This window comes from Callospermophilus lateralis, chromosome 6 (genome assembly GCF_048772815.1).
Source record: "Callospermophilus lateralis isolate mCalLat2 chromosome 6, mCalLat2.hap1, whole genome shotgun sequence".
Taxonomy (NCBI): domain Eukaryota; kingdom Metazoa; phylum Chordata; class Mammalia; order Rodentia; family Sciuridae; genus Callospermophilus; species Callospermophilus lateralis.
The window spans coordinates 14786511-14812598 of record NC_135310.1 but is presented as its reverse complement, the minus strand read 5'-3'; the positions used below and the strand labels follow the sequence as shown (position 1 = coordinate 14812598).

General features: G+C 37.9%; 1 protein-coding gene across 1 annotated transcript in view; it reads right to left on the bottom strand.

Annotated features, from left to right (window-relative positions):
- The window catches only part of Syne1 (spectrin repeat containing nuclear envelope protein 1), a 421786-nt gene that overhangs the window by 328878 nt on the left and 66820 nt on the right, over positions 1–26088 (bottom strand). Inside the window, exons 2-3 of the mRNA XM_076858120.2 lie at positions 23584–23645; positions 4770–4865 (exon numbers count right to left, since the gene is read on the bottom strand). Coding sequence (XP_076714235.2) covers positions 4770–4865; positions 23584–23645 — 158 coding nt within the window. The remainder of the gene's footprint in view (positions 1–4769; positions 4866–23583; positions 23646–26088) is intronic.

Here is a 26088-nt window from a genome sequence, read left to right as displayed (position 1 = left end):
TCAACTTCTTCAACTGTGAGCAAATATGCCAAGGAGCACTGTCCCTCTGCACCCTGAAGCACCCGCTTTATAAAGACATTTGTTCCCAGTTTCTCTGTAAATGCTGCCTTTGGGGCTTCTTCGTGCCTGAAAGCAGAAACTCATGAAGTTCCATGCTGTCTATGGAGATGGGTGTTCCTACAGGTCAGGAAATATTTACAAGAAACATACTCTTTGTCACTCACCACTTTTTTTTTTTTTTTTTACAGTCATAGGGATCTGCAAGGATACTGACAATAGTGCTGACATCTCTTGATTTGATTGACCAAAAACACATGAAGCCAAGCCAAGGTTTAAATACAGGATTGTGAGAATGAAGATGTTATACACAACATTGTGTTTGGGCACCTGGATATTCTGTCATCTGTGCTAAGGTCGCTTTCTCTGAGCCACACCATTAATTTGAAAAGTCAAAATAAATTCAGTGAAGTTGATATTGTTGCCTTCTTTACATTCACAGCCAATACCAGTTTCACAGAGGCAAAGAAGTCTCTCTTAGGCTGAAAACTTGCAAACTGTTCTCTTTTTTGACACCTTAGAGCTCTAAATAATTTCCCATTAAAATTCAAAATGGAGTATCTTTTCATTTCAATTACTAGTGTATTGGGTAATAATGTAATGATGTTTTTTAAAGAAATATTAAAGTAGAAGATACACTTCTTAAACTTTTATTTATTCTTCACTGGGAAACTGTTATACATGACTTAGTTTTTTATCTGTCCATATGCCCAGCCCACTTATTTAGTTTATTTTTGCAAGGCAAATAAATACCCATTAATCTGCCAACTAAAAGAAAGCCAAGACACACAATTCAGTGAGAAAAAACCACATCAGTCCACATCATCACATCCTTCTATCCCTATCCTCTTGTTCTTTCTCTCCCCAAGACAACCACCACATTAAATCCAGTCCTAAAATTTCTCTTTTTTTTTTATAGATCCAGTTCATTCAGATGCATCCTTAATGAACATTTCCTTGATTTTTAAACATTACATAGATCAGCACTGTGTTAATCCTTGGAAATTTACTTTTCTGTGTAACATTATATTGCTGAGATTCATCCATACTTCATGCATTTTGACAGTGATAATGTGCCCTGTATATGTTCTCCCTCTGAGGTGAACCTGGGTTATTTCCATAATATTATATTATATAGGCTATAATAATCTATGCTGATGGATAATTCCTGTACTTACCACCTTTTGTGCAAGCATAGTTTGTCTTGGATGTATAATACTTGGAGGAGAACCATCAGGTCAGAGGGAGCACAACTTTTATCTTTTGCAAAATAATTTTAAATTTTTCCAAAACAATTCCACTATTTCTCACTCTCGTCCAGTGACACTGTTGATTCATACTCTCTCCAACACTTTATTTTGACATATATTTAAAACATATTTTTGAATGGAATGAATGTGAAGTGTATGTACTGCTTTCCATGTGATCTTCATTTGCATTTTTCTAGTCAGCGATTCTGTGCACATCTCTTCCTCTGATAGTTGGCAATGTGTGTTTAATTTGTAAAATGCCTTTTCCCATCTCTTGCCCAGGTTTCCTGTGGGTCATTTGTACCCTTCTTGTTTTAAAACTATATTTTATGTATTGTTTATATTATATTTCTAAGCCTTTCATAACATAAATTTTCAATGCTGTGGACAAGTATAATCACTTCTTTTCAAGGTGATTGATTTTTTAAATGTTCTTATTTAACATGGTTAAATATAGCCATATTTTTTTTGTCTTATTGAATGACTTTTTTTCCTTTCCCAGTGTCTAAGATAGTTGCCTGTATTTTCTGCTAAAATATTTAAGTGTTTTGCCATTAGGTCCTTAATTCACATAGATGTAATTCTTTTTGTGGGCCATGGAATAAGGATCCAACTTTTTCTTTTTTCTTTCTAGTATTTTTGCTATCTATTTACATAAGTGGTTGATGACTAATAGTTACCTGGTGAACGTAAAGGAGCTTTGGAGGCTCACAAGTTCCTAAAAGTGCCCATTGAGCACTCTGAAGTGAATTATTAGACTTCTCTTGAGTGCAAGGTATTAGAGGCTTTCTAAAAACACTTCGGGAATCACCAAAATAGGAAAAAAATAAATAAAAAGGAGAATTTGTCTGTGGTCCTTAATCTGTTCATTTGATTCTATGGTTCCTATTTTTTTGATAGCAATTTCTATCAAAAAATTTCACATTCTTAAAAATATCTCACAGGCAAAATTAAATTAAAGTCCGTGGTTTACATGTGAATAAAGGCATAATCATTAGTTCATTAAAGAATGAATGCTTCACAATTAGCATTCCAAGTATGTGGAGAAATACAAGAATAATAATTTTAAAATTTAAAACCCCCTAAGATTTTAGATAAAATCATAGACAAGGGAGTCGCAAAAGGCTATTAAAGGGCACTAAGATATTGAGATTGCACTCGCCCTGGGATGGGGGCAGTGAAGAGGATGCTAATTCCTTTGGCCACATTTTCTGGATTATCATGGTCACACCCAGAGTCAGGGGCTATGTGCACTCTGGGGTTAACTATGGCGTTTACAATGGTTCTGCCCCTTGGGTGGCTATAGAGTTCCTGACCATGTGAACACTCCTGAGGAAATGCACTTGCTCACATTCTCCCTTCAAAAACCCTAAAAGATTGCCCAGTATGCTCATTTCTTTATACAATGCTTCTTCTCTGTGTGCTCCTGAACCATAATGTTCACATGTATAAAATTTAAATCAAAATCACCACTGCTGAAGCATATTTATAATTTCAGAACACAAACTATTGAAGGGCTCTGTATAAATAAATAGTAAAGATTACACTGGAAATTGCCCTTTTATGTCTCAGTTTCCCTCCCTGTTAAACAAGAATGCTGAGTTTCATTCAGAAAACCTCTCCAGATTTAGGATTCCACAGTTCTAACTATGTCTGAATGTGTAGGACATTTAAACAGAAGTAAGATTGTCTGGTCAAATATATACACTTTTTCTAAAATAATCTAGCTTGGCACTTAAATGTCCATCAAGATTTCTATAGACTGTTGGGAAAGTACATTGGCAGAATTATTTTTGAAACTATGACAGATATACTTCTTGAATACTCATATCAAGGCTCTTTCAACCTTCAAATAAATAGCTGAATTCAGGAGATTTGGAAGATGGCCAGGTATTTAAGATAATCAATATTTCAGTCTAATAGCTCTTATACCCTGGTGCTTATTTGATTTGTTGTGCTCATGAATATGTCTATATTCCAAATTGTCTATTCATATATGTTCTGTATGGTTCATCCCAAAGCAGAGCTTGTGATAGGGACTTAGCAAGCTCTTTCCTAGTAACATGGTGTGGATGTATGAAGATTGAGATGGAAAGCAGGGAAAGTCAATACAAGGAGTGTTACTGGAATTTACCTCTGTGGGTAACTGGAGCTCAGTCCCACTGGAGGGCCTGTGGAGAATTCTGAGACATGTCTAAAAATTGCCCCTCATAAAAATTCAAAGCTGAACCTTTATTCACAGACTCCTATGTCCGTTGGTTGAGGATCCTGTGGGACTGTTAACTCTCTTATACTTCAGGAAAGCCTTGTCAACTTGTGGCTTTGATAAAAGCCCTCAGGCAGGAATCCAGAGAGATGCTACTAGCACTTGAGGTGAGACGCTGTCAAAGTGTTTGGGGAAATGTCCACTACTGACATAGCTGAAATCAAAGACGAGCTCAGAGGAGACCAGTTCACCAAATGCATCTGCTACTGTGAGAAACCAGTTACATGAATGGTGGACCCCAAAACCGTACCGATTTGCATTTTTCAACAAATACTCTTAAGTTATTTTGATGACTGACTCCCTACACAAAATTACCTGGAAAGTTATGTTCAGTCAAAAACACTCTTAAAAGTCTAATTATCCAAGTAATAATGATTGCCAAGATATGAGAGATAAAGAAAAAAAAGTACTGCCAATTTCTGATCTTTGGTTCAGTGTGTTATAGATCATTCTGAACAATACTTCCTGAACTCCTTTTACCAATTACAGTAAACCTTAATTTATAAATAATTTATGTTAATAAACTACTTACTGTTCTTCTACTCTGAAAAGACATATGCAAGAAAAATAAATATTTTATTATTAAATAATGTCCTGAAAAATATAATTTATAGCTTACTGCCAATGTTGTTTTTCACTCTGTTTGTTCTGTGGCATATTAAAAAAATGACTGTGAACATGCTGTTCTTGTTACAAATGATTGATGATGGAGGATGTTAACAAGAGTATGAAAAATGCCACATTACTTTCAAGCTCAATTTTCAACAAACAACTGTATAAATACATAAAGATGGACTAACAATCTTTCCCAATGAAAAGCAAACATTTAAGTGAAGTGGATATTAACGTGCAGCAAATCTTCCTGATACCATGCAGATGCAATAGTTAGCCATGTCTATGATTCTAAGGTTCTTTATTCTTTATTCTGTTCTTTATTCCTACTTCTCAAGTTATCATTACTAATATGTTTTCAGTCCATTGGGAATTTGCAAGATCGAAAAGAAATTTATTGCTTGCTCCTAGAAATGACCAATAAACCAGGGTTTCCAGTATCTTATCATTTACAAAAGAGAACTTTCTCTCTTGTGGGCAGGACCCGCTACTCTTTCAACCCTGCAATCCCCAAATTCCAAATAAAACTAATTGACAAGTTTGGTTAAAAAAAAAAAAAAAGACAATAACAACAAAAATCTTACCAGTTTCTGACCAGACAGGACCTCTAGGAGAGCAAGCAGTTTGACACCATCTTTCATGTCTTCAAAAAGATCATCCACCACCATAGGGGGCTTCCGCTGTAAAATCAAAATGCTGCTCATGGTGAAATTTGTAGGAGAAAAGAAATTATGTTTTTATTAGTGCATCCTAGCTATACACAATAGTCAAGTTTATTTTGACATAATCATCCATGCATGGAATATCATTTGCCCTATTCAGTCCCCAGCAACTCCATGTGAAAGAACGAACAAGGCTTGTCATCGGAGAAAATGCCCGTTTATTGAGGAACAGCTCTGCATATTTATAGAGCCGGGGGTGGTTTTACAATTATGACAGTTTAATGGTTGAACGGTTTGACAGTTGGGATGGGGTGCTTTTTGATTGGTGGGTAAGGATCATGTGAATCAGCAGGGCTAGTCTGATTGGTGGGTAAGGATCATGTGAGCCAGCAGGGCTAGTCTGATTGGTGAGTAAGGATCATGTGAGCCAGCAAGGCTCACCATTGGACGGCTCTTCTCGGGGGATGGGGAAGTTAGTCTTTGGAGCTGGGGCGACTCCCAACACTGTGCCCTTCTTCCCCACCTATATCTCCACTCTTCTACTGGCCTTCCTCTATCTATCTATCTATCTATTTATCTATCTAACTATCTATTGTACTGGGGATTGAACCCAGATGTGCTTTACACCCTCAGATCTATTAAATTTTTATTTTGAGGCTCACTAAATTGCCCAAGCTGGCCTCAAACTTATGATCTTCCCGCCTCAGCCTCCTAAATCACTGGGATCACAGGCATTTACCACTGTACCTGGTTATATGTTATTTTTACAAATTAATACTTCAAAATACACAAAATGCTGGAATTTGTAAAGGTACATTCACATCTGTACCTAGCATAGTTTAGTCAACTCCATTCCTTTCTTGTTCTTCCCCTCCTCCTCAAGCCTCCTCCTCCACTCCACTGATCTCCCACACGTCATCCCCCCTTTTTTTCTAGCTTCCACATAAGAGAGAAAATATTTTAATCCTCAACTTTCTGAGCCTGAATTATAAATGATCTCCTATTCTATCTATTTACCCACAAATTACAAGATTTTACTTTTGTTTATGGTTGGCTAAAACTTCATTGCTATTTATGGTTTAGGTTTGAGGTGTCCTCCAAAACCTGATGTGTGAGATGATACAAGAACATTCAAGATGAAATGATTAGATTATGAGAGCTGTAAACTGATAAGTGGAGTAGTCCACTGATATGGTAAATTTGGTGGTAGCTGTAGGCAAGTAAGGTATGGCTGAAGGAGGTGGGACACTGGGGCATGCGTTTGGGGTATATATTTTGTCCCTGGTGAGCAGAGATTTCTCTGCTTCCTTGTTGCCATATCCTGAGCTGTTTTATTCCACTATGCCCTCTGCCATGACGTTCTGCTTTACCTTGGGCTCAGAGCAATGGAGTCGGCCATCTATGGATTAAGACCTCTGAAACTGAGAGCCAAAATAAACTTTTCCTCGTCTACATTGTCCTTTCAGGTCTTTCAGTCATAGTGACAAAAAAAAGTGGACTAAAACATTCATGATGTACATATACCATATTTTCTTTATCCATTCATCTGTTGATGGGTATCTGGACTGGTTCCATAACTTGGCTATTGTGAATTGTGCTGCTATAAATATTAATGTGCCTGCATTCCTATAGTACACTGATTTTAGTTCTTAAGTATAAATATCAAGGAGTGGGATAACTGGGTCATATTGTGGTTCCATTCCTGCTCTTTTGAGGGATCTTGTAGGAGAAATCTCTATAAACACTAATGCCTTTTTCTTTTTTTTTTTTTTGAAATGCACCAGGCTCTTTAATTCTTTATTTTGAAGGTAACTGCCCACTACCTTCTGATAACTGCAAGAAGAAAAACCATCCAGTGGAGATAAAACTCAACATTCCAAAACCTCAAGATTTAATGCTTGGGCTTTAACATGAATACTGACTGCTCTGTAGAAAGAGATATTTTACAGGATGGGATGGTATAAGAAAAGGGAAAGAAAAGCAGTCACCATCAGCCTGTAAGAAAGATTAAAGCCGACCTGAAGGACAGCAGGGGGCATCCTAGACAAACTGGACCAACCTCACCACTTACTGGGGCTTAACAAGATGAAGGCCTTCTGTGGGACATTCCCACCAAGGCGACTCTTAGCTCAGTGACCTGCTGTGATAGTGCTATTGGGGCTGCCAAGGTCACAGGCTCATTGATACTCCTGAGGTCAGGAGGCTGGTGTGTTTTGTTTGCACATCTAGCAAAACTTCTCTTGAGACAGCACAAAACCCAAAGGAGCATAAGTACAAAAGTACAGGCTGATCAGAGCAGACCCATCACCTCTGCTGGAGAAATAAGCCAACTCCCATGTTTAATTCATGAGAGTCTTTCATTTTTTTTTTAAGAAAGTCATTCAAAGTCAACGCTGGAGTTCATGGAACCAGGAATTAGAGCCTGGCTCAGAGGAAGCAAAGAGGTGGTGATGCTAAGGTTGATGGTCAGTAGATGGGAGGGGCTCACAGACATCTCACTGAATTGGAACACTTTCATCATTCTGAGTTCCAGCTCCATTCTTGTCTGATTCTTGTTAAATCTAGTCACAGACTTTAATGCTTGACTGCTGACCATCAACTGTATTCCTTTCTTTAAATAAATATGCTCTATGGAGAGCTATTTAAACACCACGTTTGGTTGAAATTGACTTTCTTCTCTACATATGGAGCATTTATATTTCTCATTTGACTGCATGAATTAAAGACTCTGAGTGGTATAATTCTAATTTTAAAAGTATTTTTCTCTCTTTATAAAATGAACAGCTGAACACATTTTGTTCTCATGCTGCGAAATACATGTTCAAAAATAACAGTTTTCATTTTCAATCATTCCCTCTTGGATCCCACCCCTCACACTGCTTCTTACTTATAGAGCAAAAATGTGAGAGTGATTTTATAGCCCAAGCATATAAATAAAAGTTATCTAGAACAAAAGGAGCCGTTACAATGAAAACTCTTTGGTGCAATAAGAATCAAAATTATCACAATGACCATAGACAGTCATTACAAATATAATCTATCATTCAAAGTTTCCATATAGTTTAAATGAAATAAAACAATGAGGGAAAAGTTCATAAATTTATGATATATGCAGTAAATATTGCAATTTAAGTTTTTCACATAATATTTTTATATATATAAAGGAATTTTAAAAACAGGAAATTTCCTTGAAATAATAAATATTCAAAGAAATCTGACACCCCCCAAAAATGTGATTGAATGCATGTATCCATGCCACTAAACATGCACAGATCTCTTCCACTTTGAAGAACACATGCTCCATAGTGCTGGCTGAACTGGCCTTCAGATCAGCAGTTACAGCTAGACAGGTCAGTGGCCCACAGGCCTCTGCCTATGACAAGACTGCCTCCTTCACAGGAGCTGGCTAGGTACTGGAGCTGGGGCCAATTCCATCCTAAGTCCTTTGCTCTTCACAGAAGTTTGCCTGCATAGACAGGACACTTGAGTCCCTCCTTCCAGGTAAGTGCCCTCTCCTACACATTGTCTAATATGTAGCAGGTGCTTGGGCAATGCCACTTTGCCTGAGGCATTGTTTATACATACTGCATGAACAATTGGGGAGCTTTTTCTTGTCGTGATTAGTTTATCTCTATTCTTTGGAACAACATTGTAATAGAAAATCTTCCAGCTAACTTTGTCTCCTGTCACATACAAAATACTGTATCAATATGACTGCTTTGGTTGAATGAAGGTCATAGGGCTAGAGACCAAAAAAAAGATAGAAATGAAGATAATTGATTGAAGCCCAGCTTAATGGAAAATAAGGACAGTATGATTTTGTTCTTATTGCTTTCAAGCACTGGATAGCAAACAGTTGAGCACTTTACAAGATCATAATTATCTCCTCCTCCTCCTCCTCCTCCTCCTCCTCCTCCTCCTCCTCCTCCTCCTCCTCCTCCTCCTCCTCCTTCTTCTTTTTTTAAATCATTGTAAAACTGTGATAAGTTTTGGAGATATTTGGAGAATTTCCACCCCCACGGCCATAGCAATCATACTTAGCAGGTGGAACTATCATCTATTCATGCTGGGCTTGACGTCATTCCAGGATTGGCCTCCTGTCCCCGTGAGGGCAGAGGAAGACAGAGAGACAAGAGAAGAACTTCCCTTCAGTGCCGCCCTTCCAGAAGCTTTCATCAAATCATGTCTAAACCATGCATTTTGCTCTAAAATGACTAGGTGACCCCAAAAACCTTACAAACTCAAGGCTGCAGGCCTCTGCCTCTGAGGGCTGGTGCTGCAGGCGAGTCCCTTGTGGTTCATCTGTGACCGGAACAGACCTCACAGCTCCATGTTCTCTATTTCCCCTCCCCTTTCATTCTTACTACAGCAGCCCCCTGATGACACATAACAGAACTCACACGTGTTCTCTGAGGACTTCAAGGAGATTTCTCCTTGAACTTTGTGAAATCTGAAGCCACAGGTATCTTAGACATTTTTTCTGACAGCTTCCTGTCTTTGGGGAAATATTCTTTCCTCCTGTGTGTTTGTGCTTGCGTGTGTGTGCATACCTTATGTGTCTATTCACTGGTCTGTAAGCACCAACATATATTTAGCCCCTATCTGCCACCTGCTTTTATAATTTTATTTGTGAAAGGATGGCCATATGTGTTATCCTACATGTTAGTTGTATGCCCTGAAGAATAATTACATTCCCTAAGAGGTTAGGAGAATTATTTGATGAAAAAAGATTTCAGAAATAACTATTGGCATGAAATGAAAACTTAAGAAATGTTCACATTGAAAAATCATGAATAAAATGAGCCAGACATGGTATTGCATACCTCTAATCACAGTTACTCAGGAGTCTGAGGCAGAAGGATCACAAGTTCAAGGCCAGTCTCTGCAACTTAGTGAGACCCTCTTTCAAATTTTAAAAACAAACAAAAGGGCTGGAATGTGATAGAATGTCCCTGGGTTCAAGAATCAGTACAATAAATAAATAAATAAAAAGTATAACAATGCTGTTGCATAGGGAAAGAAGGCAAAAGTCATATAAACTACATACATGAATTCTAATATTTAGTAGATATTTCTATGGCTAAGATATTTATTCACTCAAATTTAGTAGCTGATTGAATAGGGGAAGGAGAACAAAGAAAAATTAGCTGACTGTCTAAATGTGTTGAGCACTGTTGTGTGGACTCCGGGTTATCTCACTTCATATTCACACCACCGCATGTGGGAATGCTTCCCTCTCTCTAAAAGCAAAGAATCTGAATCCCAGCTATATTAAGGTATTGGCCAGGAATCACAACACTATTAAGTGACTGGAGATTTGAGCCCAGGTTTATTATAATTTGAGCCTCCTTTTTAGACAGAAAGCCTAATACAAAAATGCAGGCACTCACTTTAATTTTTTCAGAACAATGCAGAAACCTATGAACATGACTTTTATTTAATATCAATAAGAAAATTATTGACTGATCGAATCAAGTGCCTTCCACTCTACTAGAAACAAAAAGATTAATAGTAAAAAGCCACTTCTAAATGTGGATTTAAGAAATACTAAAATCAAAAGAAGAAAACATCATGTGTATAAATATATGTTAGCATGGTTATCATGTCTCCTAATGGTCATGTTTCTACTCTGCCCTGACCTGGGCCTGTCACATTCTCTGCGTGGACCTAAAAGATGGCTGGGACCAAATTGCCTCCTGCTCATCATCAGGTTCCTGGTACTGAGGTCCCAAACCACTCCATGTCTGACGCTTTCAATACTGAGTTACCCAGTGTGTTAGGGTCTCCAAAACCACCCTTAGGCTTTATGATTCTCTAGGATTTAGAGAACTCAGAAAACTATTAAGCTCCCGCCTAAAGTTTATTATAGCAAAAGGATATAGATGAAAATCAGCAAAGGGGAGAGGTGCATTCCCCCTGGAGTGAAGTCCAGGAAAATGCATTCACACAATTTCCAAGGTGAGTGACCTGCCCCTTCTGAAGCAGAGTCACATGGAGATGCACTTTATTTTTTTAACAATGATGTGTGACAGCACAAATTGTTGCCAACCAGGGAAACTAAGCCAAACCTAAGTGTCTGGGATTTTTATTGGGTACACACAGTTCCAGTATGATGGGCATCAGCTACTCAGACTCTAGCCCTCTTTCTCACTCCCAACCCCAGAAAAAAAAAATGTTAACCAAAATCAGATTGGTAATATAAACTATCTATTCAAAGTGGTACAGCACAGCCAAACCCCCTAACACAGAAACAGATACTCACTATATAAACATAGTATGGCATAGGGTCACAGATATAGAGAAGCAAAATATACCAAGTGCTCAGTGGTTATCTCTCCATAGCCAGCAAGAGCCACTACTAAGATAGGCCTTTCTCTGGAATGTGCATAGTTTAAACAACACAGGGCTTCTGAGTTAACCCTTTCCTGCTAATTAATCTTTTTCTTATACTCTGAAGCACCTAGAATCCTCTCAATAGACCTCTCCTCTGGATTAAACCATCTAAAACTAATTTTGCTCACAAATGGAACATGACTGACACATGTCTAAATTTATTAGTATGAAAAACTGTTCTGAGTCAAACTATATTTCAGAACCTCCCCACATCCAATGATGAGATTCCAAAAGTGACCCAAAATCAATTCATTCTGTAAGACAGGAATGAGCATTTTCAAAGGAATCTGATTGTATGTCTTTGCTATTCTAAGTTATAAATTTTAATTGTGCAAAAAATGCACATTAAAAATATTTACCATTTTAACAATTTTTTAGTGTAATTGTTCAGTAGTGGGTTATTTCCATATTACTGTGCTACCATATCCAGAAGTATTTTCATTTTGCAAAACTGAAAGGCTACACACATTGAATGACAGCATTTCTGCTTCCTCCCAGCTCCTGGCAAGCAACACTCTACTTTCTTTTCAATAATTTTGACTATTCTTGATACCTTATGTGAGTGGAATCATATAGATTTGTCATTTAGTGACTGGCTTATTTCATTTAGCATAAAGTTCTCAAGGTTCATCCATCATGTCACAGATGACAGAATTTCTTTCCTTTTTAAGGTTGAAATAGCATTTTTTTTTTGTATATAGATACCACATTTTTTGTATTGATCTCTGTGTTAGTGGATGCAAGGTGTTCTCCCATCTGGATACTGGGAATAATGCTGCTATGAACATACTTGTATCAATATCTCTTCAACGCCCTATTTTCAGTTCTTTTAGATATATAGCCAGAAGTGGAACTGGTGGGTTCTTTGGTAATTTTATTTTTTAATTTTTTTCAGAAACTACCATAGTTTTCAACAGAGTCTATCATGCAAAAATAAAAATAAAAACCTACTTTGAAACACTATTAGTATATCACCATTTCATCAGTGAATATCTATACATTTTCTACCATCTTAGAGTTCCTAGTAATCAAAACCACACAGCTATAAAGTAGATTTTTCAGTATTCAAGATTTAGCCCTTAGCAACCAAAAGAGTAAAATCAACCTCTCTTCTGCCAGAACAATCCAGGTCCTCACCATCATCTTGTTTAGTTTTCTACCAAATGCTTTTTCTTTGGGGGGAAGAACTCTCAAAACATTTCACAGCACAGAAAGCTATGTACTTTAAAATACTAAACACACATCCTATGACTCAATATTTGTGATTGCTGGATACCTTGTGATACCAATAAAATGGAACTAGAAAATGTCTAGCAGAAAGCCCAACCCACTGAAAACCACCTCCGGTGAGACGCTCACTGTTGAGCACTATCAGGCTTGTGTGCTGCCTCAGATGCACACAAAATGTCCCTCTGTGCACTGTGTGGGAGGTCTTAAGGCAAGGGCTGCTTCTTAGGACACATTCTGAGCATCTCTGAGCCCTGTGTGCACTGTGGTGCCTCACTTCTGGACCCAGATAAACCATGACTTCCCATTTAACTAAAGTTCAGTTAGAAACACAGACCCAGAAGAGAAGGGGGGAGGAGAATTCCCACCCCAGGTCCAGTCTCGAGCCTTTCCATGTTCTGATGGTCATCCGCAGGGTGGGGACAACAGCCAAACAGCAGGAACAGAGAGGAGGTAGTAAGGGAAGAGAGGTTGACCAGCGGATGTGAAGCAAGTCACCTCCCCAGAGGCTGGCAAACAACCCACCACACTGAAACGCCTCAGAAAGCTAACACAGTCTAGGACCAGATCGATAAAGCCAGTAATAACCACAGATGATGGCCAAATAAAATCCACTTGATGTCTAAAAGGATTCGTTATATTATTCAGAACATCGAATTGAAAGTTCCCAATATCTCTGGAAATGAGAAGTAATTTTAAAACTTTCTGTGTCATCTGTTTCTCTGCCAGTGCCTTTAGGAAAGACCTATTGTGATTATTTTCCACCTCTATTTGGCAAAGGTAGGAATATAGTTTCCATTCTTTTTCATTTTCCATGATGGATAGCATAATCATTTCCACTTCCTTGATTATTTAATTCAATTCTGAATAAATATCTCAAAAGGCAATAACTTCCCTTTAGCCCAGCTTTCAATCAGCTCAGGAAAATTCTGCTCTTAATAATTCTCAGATATAACAAAAGTTATTTTCACTATGCAGTATAAAAGAAGCACAATCTTCAAGTCATTTCCTTTATTCTGTGCAATATTGGTATTGTCCTTGATACCTTTTGTTCACACAAAATATGTGATTCATTAACAAATCTTGTTTTTGTTTTTGTTTTCTTTTTCAAAATTTATCCAGAATCCAGCCATCTCTTATCTCCTCTACTGCCAGTATCTTGGTCCAAGTCACCAGTCCCTGGCCTGGATGACTTCAATGACCCCCGACTTATTTCCCTTCTCAACTTGCCCTTCTTCAGTCTTTTCTCAACAGAACACTTTTGTCATCTCCTCTTCTGCTCATCTCCCCCATTAGAATGTAAGATCCAAAATACATAGATTATTTCTCTATTTTATTCACTGCTACATGCTCAGTACCTCAAATATTGCCTGATTAAATAGCATTTAAAAATACTTATTAATGAATGTATGAATAAATAAGATATATTTCTAAAGAAGGAATTTTTAAAAATATTATTTAAATGTTTATTAACTATATAAATTTTGTAGAACTTATTTCCATGTTATCAATGAATTATACCCTTTAAACTAATAAATGCTATTCATCTTGAAATGGTGATTTTTCCTTTCTAATTTTTAAATGCATATTTGGAAATAACTAATTTATCAGTATGTTTAGGGTTACCAAAATCAAAATAGGTGTGTTTTCCCTGATTTTATTAAGGCATAATTGACACATAAAATTGTATATATTTAGAATGTAAAACATGAGGTTTTAACATATTGTGAAATGATTAAATCAAGCTAACAACATATTCATCACCTCACACGTTTAATGTAGCTTTAAAAAAAACTAAATAGTGATTTCTGGGGTGAATAATTACATTTGCCTTTCCCTCTTTGGCCCTTATTATCTTGTATTAGCTCACTAGCAGTTCCACCAAAGTGTATGCAAGGAAACAGATGGGAGAGAAATTCAATCCACAAAGTGTTTCCATGCTACCTTTCATCACTGTTGGTGAAAAGATAACTGGAGAAGATGAAAGCAACTAGGAAAGTGATCTTCTATGACTGTGCAGACATCATTCAAGTTGTAATTACTAAGGGTTGCTTTTTAAAAGAACAAGGAAAATCCTGTGTTCCTTTTAAAGGCTATGCATCTAACTTTGTATTAAAACAAAATGTGCTCTTAATGGATCTCTTATGGTTTGGAATGACCCCCTCCCAAATATATATTGAAATCTCAATGCCTGTACTGCAGAATGTGACCTTATTTGGAAAGAGGGTCTTCAGAGAAGTAATCAGGTTACAAGGAGGTCAGTAGCATTGGTCCCCATCCACTATGACAGGTGTCTTTATATAATGAGGTAATCTGGACACAGACACAGGCATGCACAGGGGAAGAGACTGCAGAGATGCAAGCCAAGGAATATGAAGGACTGCAGGCCACCTCCAGAGGCCAAGCAGGCAAGAAAGGATTCCTGCTGGAGTCTGAGAAGGAACATGGCCTTCTTCCTTCCTGTGAGAGAGTAAAATTCTCATTTCAAGTCAATATACTGTACTTTGTTACAGTAGCCCTGGAAATTAATAGAAAACCTGAATAATGTTTTAAGGCTTTTTTTTTCTTTTTTTAACCAGTTCTTCTAAAGAGTAAGAAGATGCCTATATTATGCCTGAGGTCATTCCAAAGGCAGTGTTTGAAATATTTGGTGCCTATGCTTGAGAGATCTACAAATATAAGGCTGGCAGATGGAAAAAGGATTGCTCATTGCATATTGAAAAGAAACACATTTATAGAAACACTAAAAAATGGCTGAGACCTATTTTTTCCCCCTCAAAGGGCCTAGTTCCAACCCATCTATTTTACAGCTAGATATCATAAAGATTGAACCAATGGGGTTTAAATACAGTTTATTCTACTTGACAAAAATGAGAGAAAATGTGAAATTGCAAACAAATACAATCAATAGGAATATTAATAGTATTTATACTATATTTCTCCAATTTAAAAAATCAAACATTTTATGAATTTTGTTGGGAAAGACATATTTAAATTGTACCCTTTGGATGGCCAGGGTAGCACCATACAATTATAATAGCTATGGATCATGAATAAATTTGGGAATTTAAAGCATGAAAGAACTAACATTTTAACTGTCAAAATTTAACATATTTTTCTAATAGAATCTTTTTGTTCAAAAACGCATAATCACACTGGTAAATCTGAGACATCTGTGACCATTAGGTGGGACCCCTTCAACTCAAGTGCTTTCCATCTGTCTTCTAATGTCTTCACCTCACCCCAGCTTAGATACATCCATACCCTTCTTTCCACTGGTCTCAAGGAAAGAGATTTCTCTCCTCCGGTGCAAACGTACACCCCCCACCAAGTGCTCTTGATTCTTTGTCCCAACTCTGCCTCCCTTTGTACCTTTCAAACTAACCTTCCTTCTGTTCTCCAGTCTCTCATTCTTTACTAGTTCTTGATCATTCCCTTCTTCACAGACACCCAAGACCACCCTGGGTTAAAAAAGCACTTACTATTCATCCAAAAGAAATGAAGTCAGCAGGCTATAGTAATAATACATGCATACCAGTGTGTATAGCAGCACAATCCACAATAGTCAACCTAGGTGCTCCAGAGCTCATCAATAGAAAAATGAATAAGGAAAATGTGGTGTGTCTACACAATATATACAGAAGCTAGAGACCAAAACCCAGAAATTTAAAAAATGAGACTCTTGAGAAAGTAGAAGGGAAAGCAATAGAATAGGAGCCAGGGGACCAAGGGTGAGGGAAGAGTGGAGGCAAAGGGGAAGATCTGTGGAATAATGTTGAGCAAATTACACTATGTGCATGTATGAACATATCACAATGTATTACAATTTATATATAACTCTAATGCATCCATTAAAAATAAACAAATAAATAAATAAAAGGAAGACCAATAAAGTAGAAGAAGAGGAGCCAGGGGAGGGAAGAGGGAGGGAAGAGGTAGTATTGGGGATTGAAATGGAGAAGACTAAATCATATGCATTTATGAGTATATCAAAATAAATAACACTATTATGTATAATTCACTAAAATTTTTTGAATGCTATATGAAAAAAAAAAAAAGTCTCTCAACAGATCCAATTTTCAGCACTAGCTAAGATTCCATCTCATGAACATGTCATAGGTACTGAGTGTCCTAACTCTCTCACCCTTCATCAACTCATCAGTTAACCTGAATCTGGTTTCTATTGTAATGTGAACTCCACTCCCAACAGTGGACCATGCGTCCTAACTGCCAGATCACATGGATTCATCTCTCAGAGAAATCAAGTAATTTCTCTATCTGAGCCAGAACTTAGTACACCTTTTTCCCAAGCCTCTTATAATTTCTGATCTATATGACTGATCTTAATTTCTCAGGTCAGGAATCTAAAAGTCATCCTTAATTTTCTCCTTTGGGATTCCAATTAAGTCTCAGTTCCATCAGGTCCACCCCTAAACATCTATTTAATTTATCCATTTTTTTTTTCATTCTCCCACCATGACTTTATTTTTTTTATTTGTTTTAATTAGTTACACATGACAGTACAATGATCTTGACATATCATACATTTGAATCAGATGAGGTATAATTTCTCATTTTTCTGAGTGCACAGGTTGCAGAATCACATTGGTCACGCAGTCATGTATACCTACGGCAATAATAATGTCTATTTTATTCTGCTGTCCTTCCTTTCCCCACTTCCCCAGCCCTCCCCTCCCATCACTTTTCTCTACCCAATCTAATGTGACACACTTCTTTTTAATCTTTTTCCTCACATCGTCATACATGTATTTGTATAACAATGAGGGTCTCCTTCCATCTTCTGTGCAATTCACCATGACTTTAGTCCAACCTGTCTACAGCTCTCATCTGACTTACTGCTACTCCATCTCCAATCTTACTTGCTCCTGCTCTAATTCATGAGAAGGGGAAGGGTTAGAGCCCAAATAATCATTTCTCCCCCTGCATAAGATTCTTTGTTTTGGGCCTTCTGCCCATGGTATGGGTCCAAACTCTCTTTATGACTGGCCTTTGACCAATTCTGTTTTCCATGTTGCCAACTCACTCCTGGAACATTTTCAGATATTCCTAAATTCTTCTATTCCCTTTACTTTAGAACCATCATCTTTCTCATCTCTCCACTTTTGAAAACATTGTTCCCTTCACCTACCCACTCCTGAGACATTTCTCAGGCCTCTGATTAAATGTTTCTTCCTGTGAAAGCCTACAGACCTCTCCCTGAGATCATCTGTGTGTCTGGCTATGATTGATATGTGCTCCTGGTCACCCTGAACTTTCTTTCTCCTAGAATTCATCATACACACTTCATTGTAATTGTGGGTCTCCTCTGCTCGACCACTAGTTCCAAGATGGCATGGGCTATGTCTGTATTCACTGATGTATCCACAACACCTACCACAAAATAGGTGCTTGGTGAATGAATGACTAAATAGATAAATGAAGCCTGGGGATATGACACAGTGATTGATGCCTGCTGTGGACTAAGAGGTTGAAGGCCTCCAAAATTCATATGTGATGATATTTGGAGTTGGGGTTCCTTGGAAACTATTCTGTTTAGATGAGATCATGATGGTGAGGCCCCCATGACGGGATTGATTAATAGCCTTATAATTGGAGGAAGAGAGATCAGGACTCCTTTTCTTTCTGCCAACTAAAGACAAAGAGATGGCAGCCATATGCAAGCCAGGAAAAGCGCCCTCCCAGGGAAATGAATTTTTCAAGACCTGGATCTTGCACTTCCCAGCCACTGAACTGTGGGAATAGTTTGTTGTTTAAGCCACTCAATCTATGGCATCTCTCATAGCAGCCTGAGCTGACCAACAGTGCCCAGGCTCTGGAGTGGTGGGATTGAAACCTGGCTTTGACATTTTAAGCTAATTAATTAACTTTTCAGGCTTATAACTTATAAAAGAGTAAAAAGGATACATTTGATTGCTGTTAGGATTAAATAAGATACAGTTGTTAAAGCACCATAACTGGCACATGGCAAGTGCTCAATAAACAGCATCCCTTCAATTTAGAAATGCATCTTAACAATGAGTGCTAATGTGTTAGACCTGCATCAGGAACCTAACTTTGAAAAACTACCACTCAAAATAAATTGGGCTAATTAAGAAATATTTCATCTTCTTTCATTAACAGAACTAACAGAATATAATGTTTCTTCTTGATAAAAAGAAAATTATAGGTTTCATGTCTAAAAAGGGAGCCCATCTCTGAAACGGATGATGGAATATATGAAACAACTATAACTGCTAATTTTTGTGAATGTCATATTGTAGTATATTGACAATTTGTGATTTTTCGATTCTTTGCATAATTGCAGAGACATAAAAACTTCCATTTAGGAACAAAGCAAACATCAAAAAATGAATGGATAATTAGACCCATAAATTTGAATAATCTATATCTGTGTACTAAGAGTGATATAAAATACCCACAGAGGGAAAATCCTTAGGTTTGCCCCCTATTTTTAATAAAATATTTGGTTTAAGAAAAATATATTTTATAAAAACATATTGGACTCTTGTTTGTATTCTATCTCTTCATAGATTCTGTCATAATATTTATAAATAATTGCTATAATAGAATAGAATGTCATCAGTAGAAGAGTTTCTTATTTAATGTCATATATTGATGTGAAACCAAGAAAAGCAATCAATAACAAAATGAAAATTTCCTATTAAAAAAACCTCTTCAAACTCACTCTCATAATCATTTCCAATAGTCTCAGATGCACCCACGATTTAATGACCTTGGGAAGAACAAGAGCACGGAGGTTTTTTTCGTCTCAACACCCCATCTCTTAATCCTGCCATTAGCTATTATCAATGCCATTTGGGAAGTCAATTTGCAAAGAAGATTTTGAGAAAATAGATACATTTGCTTTCCAAAGACAGTCTTTCAAATTGTTCTTTTAAATAAAAATTGGGGGCCTGAGCATATGGCTCAGTGGACTGCCAAACATGAGGCTTTGCATTCAATCCCCAGCACCACAAAATCATCAATAAAAACTAAAAAATAAAATTGTATTATCTTTAGATTGTTCATAAACTTAAAGGAGGCATAATATTGTCAAAGAATTTATGATTTACCAGTCTAATTTAAATGCATACCAATTTCCATGACTACTATGCAAAAGTTCTCAGACAACAGAGATCCTATGAAATATTAACAAGTTGCATTCCAGAAAAATGTCAAAGTCAATTTGACACTTTTTTCTTGTTTTTAGATATAAAATAACTTGGCACATCATGTAGCATAAGTAACAGGTGATTTGAAACTATTATTCTGATTGCCAGAATAAAGTATACTTTCAACATGGGTCACTTTCTTACTTTTATTAGTAAATGTAAACAGAAAACTATAGGAAAGGGGACAATCAATAAGACCAAGGAATAGAATTGCAACTCAACCATTCTCAATGGTTTCAATGTCAGGTTATTGGAAAAATTCCAAAGAAAACATCCACCAGGAATGGGGGTAAATGTTTTCAGGGTAGAGTTCCCACCCCTGCGTTATAGATTTAGAACTTCTCATTTGCTTCCAGTCAGACTTCAGACTGAACTTGAGGCCTGTTATAGACTAAAGGTCTGTGGCTTGTATTCCCAACAAAATGTGTATGTTGAACCCTTAACCCCAATATGGTGATATTTAGAGGTGAGGCCTTTGAGTAGTATCTAGGTTTATGTGAAGCCATGAATGTGGGGCCCCATGGTGTGATTTATTAGTGGCCTTATAGGAAAAGAGACCATAGCTTTTTTCCTGCTGCCATGTGACACACAGGGACAAGGAAATGAGCCTTCGTCAAAACCCAAATCTGTTGGTGCCTTCATTTTGGACTTTCCAGCCTCCAGAACTATAAGGAATAAATGTCTGCTGTTTAAGCCATCTAGCCTCTGGTATTTTGTTACAACAGGTTGAATTGACTAAGCAGGACCCAAATTCACTGACCCAACAGGCTGAGTCATTACTAGACAATGGAGAATTAGAAATGTAGGAAAAACACACCAGAGCAGACTTCAAGCTGATCCTCAACCCTGGTACCCCAGGTCCACTAAAAGCCAACAGCTTTGGTTACTCAACAAGCAAGATGAGGGAAACAAGACTCCAAAAAGCTCTGGAAAATCAGGAAAGACTGTCAGATGAGTCAAGCTTCTTCTTTGTGGATTATTTTTTCTAAAGAGAAATGTTTTGAAACATAGCTTTGGGCCTGCTCTGTGACTGAAATCCTATTGTTTGGGGGGAGATTTCAGGGTGTTGCTGATGATCAAGAGACAAGAACCCAAAATTGAAGAAGCTATATCCTTGAGAGATTTAGTAAAACCCAGCACATGCTCCTACAGAAATTAGCAAATTAGCTGACGTGTGTGTGTGTGTGTGTGTGTGTGTGTGTGTGTATGTGTGTGTATGCATGTGTGGTTAGTGCAACTGTCCATGTATGCTAAAGTGAAGGGTCCAAGCATGCTCTAGCATCCCGAGTGGTGTTGGCAGCAAGCCTTCTCACAAAGCATCAGGAAAAGTGACACAAGGTCCAGAGGCCAGATCATACATGAAAGTGACTGCTTTTGTTGTAGGTGAGATATTCTCATTCTTAGAACTCCTTGAAGTCAGTGAGGACCCTGTAATGGGGAGGGAAGTGTTTTCCTCCCTTTTAACTTGAGGACGTACGTAAATACAACCTCAATGACACTGTGAGGTTTTGGATTTTCAGACTAAATGTGTTTTTATAGGACTAGTACCCAATAAAATAGAGATGAAATAGGGTAAAGATAGGGATGGGGAGACTGAGATAGAGATGGAAAAGAGACTGGGCTGGGCTGCAGGTGTGGTGGCAGAGGAGATGGCATGGAAGGGACAACTGAAATGGGATGGAAGAGAAGTGAGAGGGAGAAAGAGAGCGAGCGAGAGAGAGCTGTAACAGGAACTCAAGTGGGAACAAGGAGGGCAAAGGATGGGGACCAATGAGTGGCAATATGTGGTCAGCTGCCGAGACAGACACAGACACACCAACCCGACAGCTCTCCTTGAGTTCTCAATTGCCACAGCAGGGAACAGGGGCCAGATCTAATTTCAGAAAGTTTTCCAAATATAAGTTTTCTGACTCCTTATATTTGGTAAACTTTCCTAGATTAGAATCTTTCTAGGCATATGAAGAGGTACACTATCAAAAGAAAAATGGCAAATAATATTTGAGTCATACGTCTAACTGGATTGTGTAATCTAAGATCACTTTAACTTTCTTTACACTTTCTGAGAAATGCATTATTAATATTACTTACAGTTAGCATGTAGCCTTTTTACAGCATGAGAAACAATAACTCTATTTGTTAGAGTCTGTAAACAAGTCTAGATGGCACCTGGCAAAATGCCAGAGGGAGTGGTTTGTGAAGTAACAAAAGTGAGCCATTAAGTGTGGAGATTCCTTATTGGTTGACTGCTGTATCTATTTTATGCTAATTAAGATAAGCTGTGTGGAATGTATAAATACCGCTCCTGTCCTAAATAAATGGCTTCCACTCCTGCTGTATCAATCTACACAAGTTGTTGGTCACCCCCACCCCCGGCATCTATTTTCATTTTGGAAAGAAAAATCTTCCCTGATAGTTGCCAACTCTGCAGTGTAAGTAAAGTCTGGGTGTCAATACGCTTGAGGAAATGAGCCCCCAGAGTACTCAGGCCTTCTGCAGTCACTGAGTAGAAAGGAAGGAGGAACAGGAAGGATTCTAGGTGCAACCACTGGACCAGAGAATTCTCCTCTCATCAAGTAGCTTTTGGAAAGAGATTTTAGGAAAGGTGATCCCAATTTATCCTGCACCTAGACACATTGGTCTAGTCCTTTTAATGCTGGATTCTGAGTTTCTCAAGTCCTGGGAACGTTTCCTACTACATGTTCCTTTCTCTAAAACCTTGCAGAGACCCAGGAACACAGTTAATCTGTATTATGGGACTAAAATTAACTGCCACACTTTGTTTGCTATTGAACTACAAAAAAAGGGGAAAGGGGACTTCAGGGATGTATTAATTTGCTTTCCGTTATTGAGATAATCAACTTATAAGGAGAAAGGTTTAATTTGGTTCACAGTTTTGAGGCTTCAGCCCATGGACAGTCAGCTCATTGATTTGGCAAGGCAGCACATCATGGGGAGGGGCATGTGGAAGAGTAAAGCTGTTCACCTCACGTCCAGCTTGAAAAAAGAGGAGGGGCTGGGGTCCCACAAACCCCTTAGAGAGCATGTCTTCTGTGACCGAAAGTCCACCCACTCATTGTGTTCTACCTCTTAAGGTTCCACCACCTACTGATACTGCCAAGGTAGGGACTCAGCCTTTAACATGTGGGTCTTGGGGTGACATTTCACGTATAAACCATAGCAGATCTCTGGTTAAAAACCCTCAGGATTGTGCCTTACATACTACTGCCACTACTTCCCACAAAAGGTTCTAGAGTAACTGAATTCAGACAATTGTCCAATCATTTAAATTTATTTTGACAAACACAATGCTTCTTGTTTTACTTGTTTTCCCATCAGCAGCATAAGATGTTGATTTTATTACAATAAACTAAGATTGAAATTTTATTTTATATCATAGTTATGTGCAAAGACATTAGAATGCACACTAGAAAGACTAAGATCACCTGGCACAACCTAATATGGACAATCTTGGAAAGATGTCAGTCTTCCTAATGTCTTGCCTCCAGGCTTATATTTGTCATCAAAGCACCTGGGAGGGGCACTGTCCTCACCTCATCAGATAAACCTCTTTGCTCAGTGCAGACCACTTATTCTTTCTTCCAGTTCGTTCCAAACAGACATAAGCACATCTGAGCAAAAATCTAACATCAATTGGGATAGAAGTAATACCAGTGAAATATTTGAGCAAGATCCATGGGATTGACATGAAGTAATTGTTCTTGACCGGCTGTCAGTCCATTTCTTTCCAGAGGCAAAGTCTGTAAATGCCTCACTTAGGTGACAATTAAACCAGCGAATAGGATGGCCAATGTCATTGATCAGTAATGGTGACAAAAACAACAGCAGCATCCCTCCACCTTGTGCACTTCATGACTTTTTGGCTGAAACTATGCAAACCTGTAACTCTGGGTTGTCTCCCTTACCTTGGCCAGATGAGAGTTGATCCATTTTGTGAAAGTACGTTTTTGTACAATCTCTTGCTCATCTAGAAGAAAAAAAAAAAAGAATCTGGTTAGATGGCATAAAGTATCATGGATTTATACTATGAAAAAAGTCAAAGGTATACAGCTCTAGAATTAATCATAAAAGCCATTTTATTTTCTAATTCATTGGAACAATTATTTTCTTTCAGGGTTGACACAATTCTAAATACATTATCACATGGAACTGTTCCTATAAAAATTACTACCAAATACATTAAGGTTTGCACCACTTCATCCTTCACTTACTGAAGTTCACGGATTAATTGTCCCTCAACAAAGCTGTTAAAACTAAAAGTTTGCCAAGTCCAGCTAAATGTCAAGTTCTACATGTAGAGGGAGACAAAGAGACATAGAGGTAGAGACAGACAAGGGCATAACCCACAGACAAGTATATAGTTGCCGCAGTCTGGCTGGGCACAAAATCACGAGCCACTCACAGCTTTGTAGATTCAAACAGCAAATTTTTATTCCCGAACTCACACTGGCCCTCTACAAACACGTTCTGGGGAAATCCACGTTCTCTGCCCAAATCCACCTCCTCTGCCTCCCAAAATACTCTCTGAAATCCCTGGAGAACTCAAGAGGAACTCAGGCAGCAGGATACGTCCTATTCCCAGCAGGAATAATCTTAAACCTGGAACCGCCCTAAACCCGGATCCGCCCTGGTCCTTGAGCAAGGTCACCTTACATGCAATGTTACTGCAAAATGTCCTATTTCCATGAGTCCTTCCACTAAGCAACATGGGGTACGCTGGCAAGGAAACTGTCATACCTACTTGGCTAATGGCTCCCAGCATATAGTGGGTTACACAGCAATATTAAGATAAGAGTCTAAACGTGAGGTATTACAGGAACTTAACCCAAATAGGGAGTGGGGTGAATACACTCTGGGCAATCTCCAGAAATCCCTACCTCCTGGAATCCACACTTTTGTGACGGTAGAGTGTGGGCACATCCTGTGACTTGCTTCAAGCTAACAGAATATGAAATGGTTGGTGGTGGGGTGTCACAATGTGATCCTGTTGCCTTAAATCACTCCATCCTAGCTGAGGCTCTCCGAGCACCAGCATGCTGTGAACCATCTGTGAAGGTGGTCAAAGGCAAGGAACTGGGTTTCTTTCATCAGTGGAGAGCTGCCTCCAGCCAATATCCAATAGGGACCTGGGTCCTTGTCTTACTGCCACAAGGAATGGATTCTGCTAGCACTGCAGACAAACGAATGGGGATGTGGATGCATTCCGCTAGCATCTTGTAGCCTGTGGTACTCTGAGCAGATGCAGCTATGCTGTGCATGATTCCTGACCCATGAACATGTGGAGACAATAAATGTGTGGTGCTTTAAACTGCCAAGTCTGTGGTAATTGTTATGCAACAAGAGAAGACTAATGAAGAAGGAAAAGAACAGGGTTCAGGAAAGCTTTAATTAGAGGTTTAAAGCCATGAAGGCCAGAGAGAGGAGGCATTTAATCCCTTAGAAAGAAGGGTGACATCTGTTTGCTCAACCAACCTTTCCTGGATGTCAAATGGTTGACACCAGACAAGACGAGATGTTGTGGGGGATACAGATGAGCACACCTAATCTCAGTTCCTCTCCCTTTGGGGGATGACGCTCAATCCACATTTCTAGATCTGACCTTTCCAAGGTTTCACCTTGGAATCTGACTGTCTACTAGGATGTAAACCTGATCAACATTGACAAATAGCAATGAATGGATGAGGAAAATAGATAACAAGACCTTTTAATTTGGAGAAGCTTTGGATATGTACATAAAATTTGCAGAATGCTAGTATTTCTAAAATATTTCCAGCATGCTTTTTTGTTTTAATTTTCAAGTACAAAACAAAAATCAGCATTACAAATTGGTAACATTTCCTATATACAAGGTGCTCCTATGCATGCTAACACACATTTATATGTATTATATGTATAACGTGACATATATCACATTATATTTTAATTAAATTATTATTTATTTAATCATTATATAACAAAATATAATACATGTATTAGCTTTCATTCTTACAACAAACGTATAAATAAAGCCTATTATAATTCTCATTTTACAGATAAGAAAGCCAAGACACATAGAAATTAAGTATTTTTACCAAAATCACCCAGTAGCAGAGCCAGGTTTTGGATTTCAGAAGTGTGGATCCATGATATTACATTACTAATTGACAATAACATAAAAATTAGTATATTGGTCTTACCAGATACTAAGCACATGAAAATGATAAATTTATGGTTAAATATGAGATTGGCTCTGGAATCTTCAGGTTCTATAAAGTTATACTGCTCCAAAATTAAGTATTCAAACTAAGCATGATGAAATTCAGAACTTTATGATACATAAAGTGCAATTCTTAGTCTAAAATAGACTGAAGATACAATTAGACTGTATGCAAATTGTTACACTTAATTTGAAATTATATATTCTTTTATAA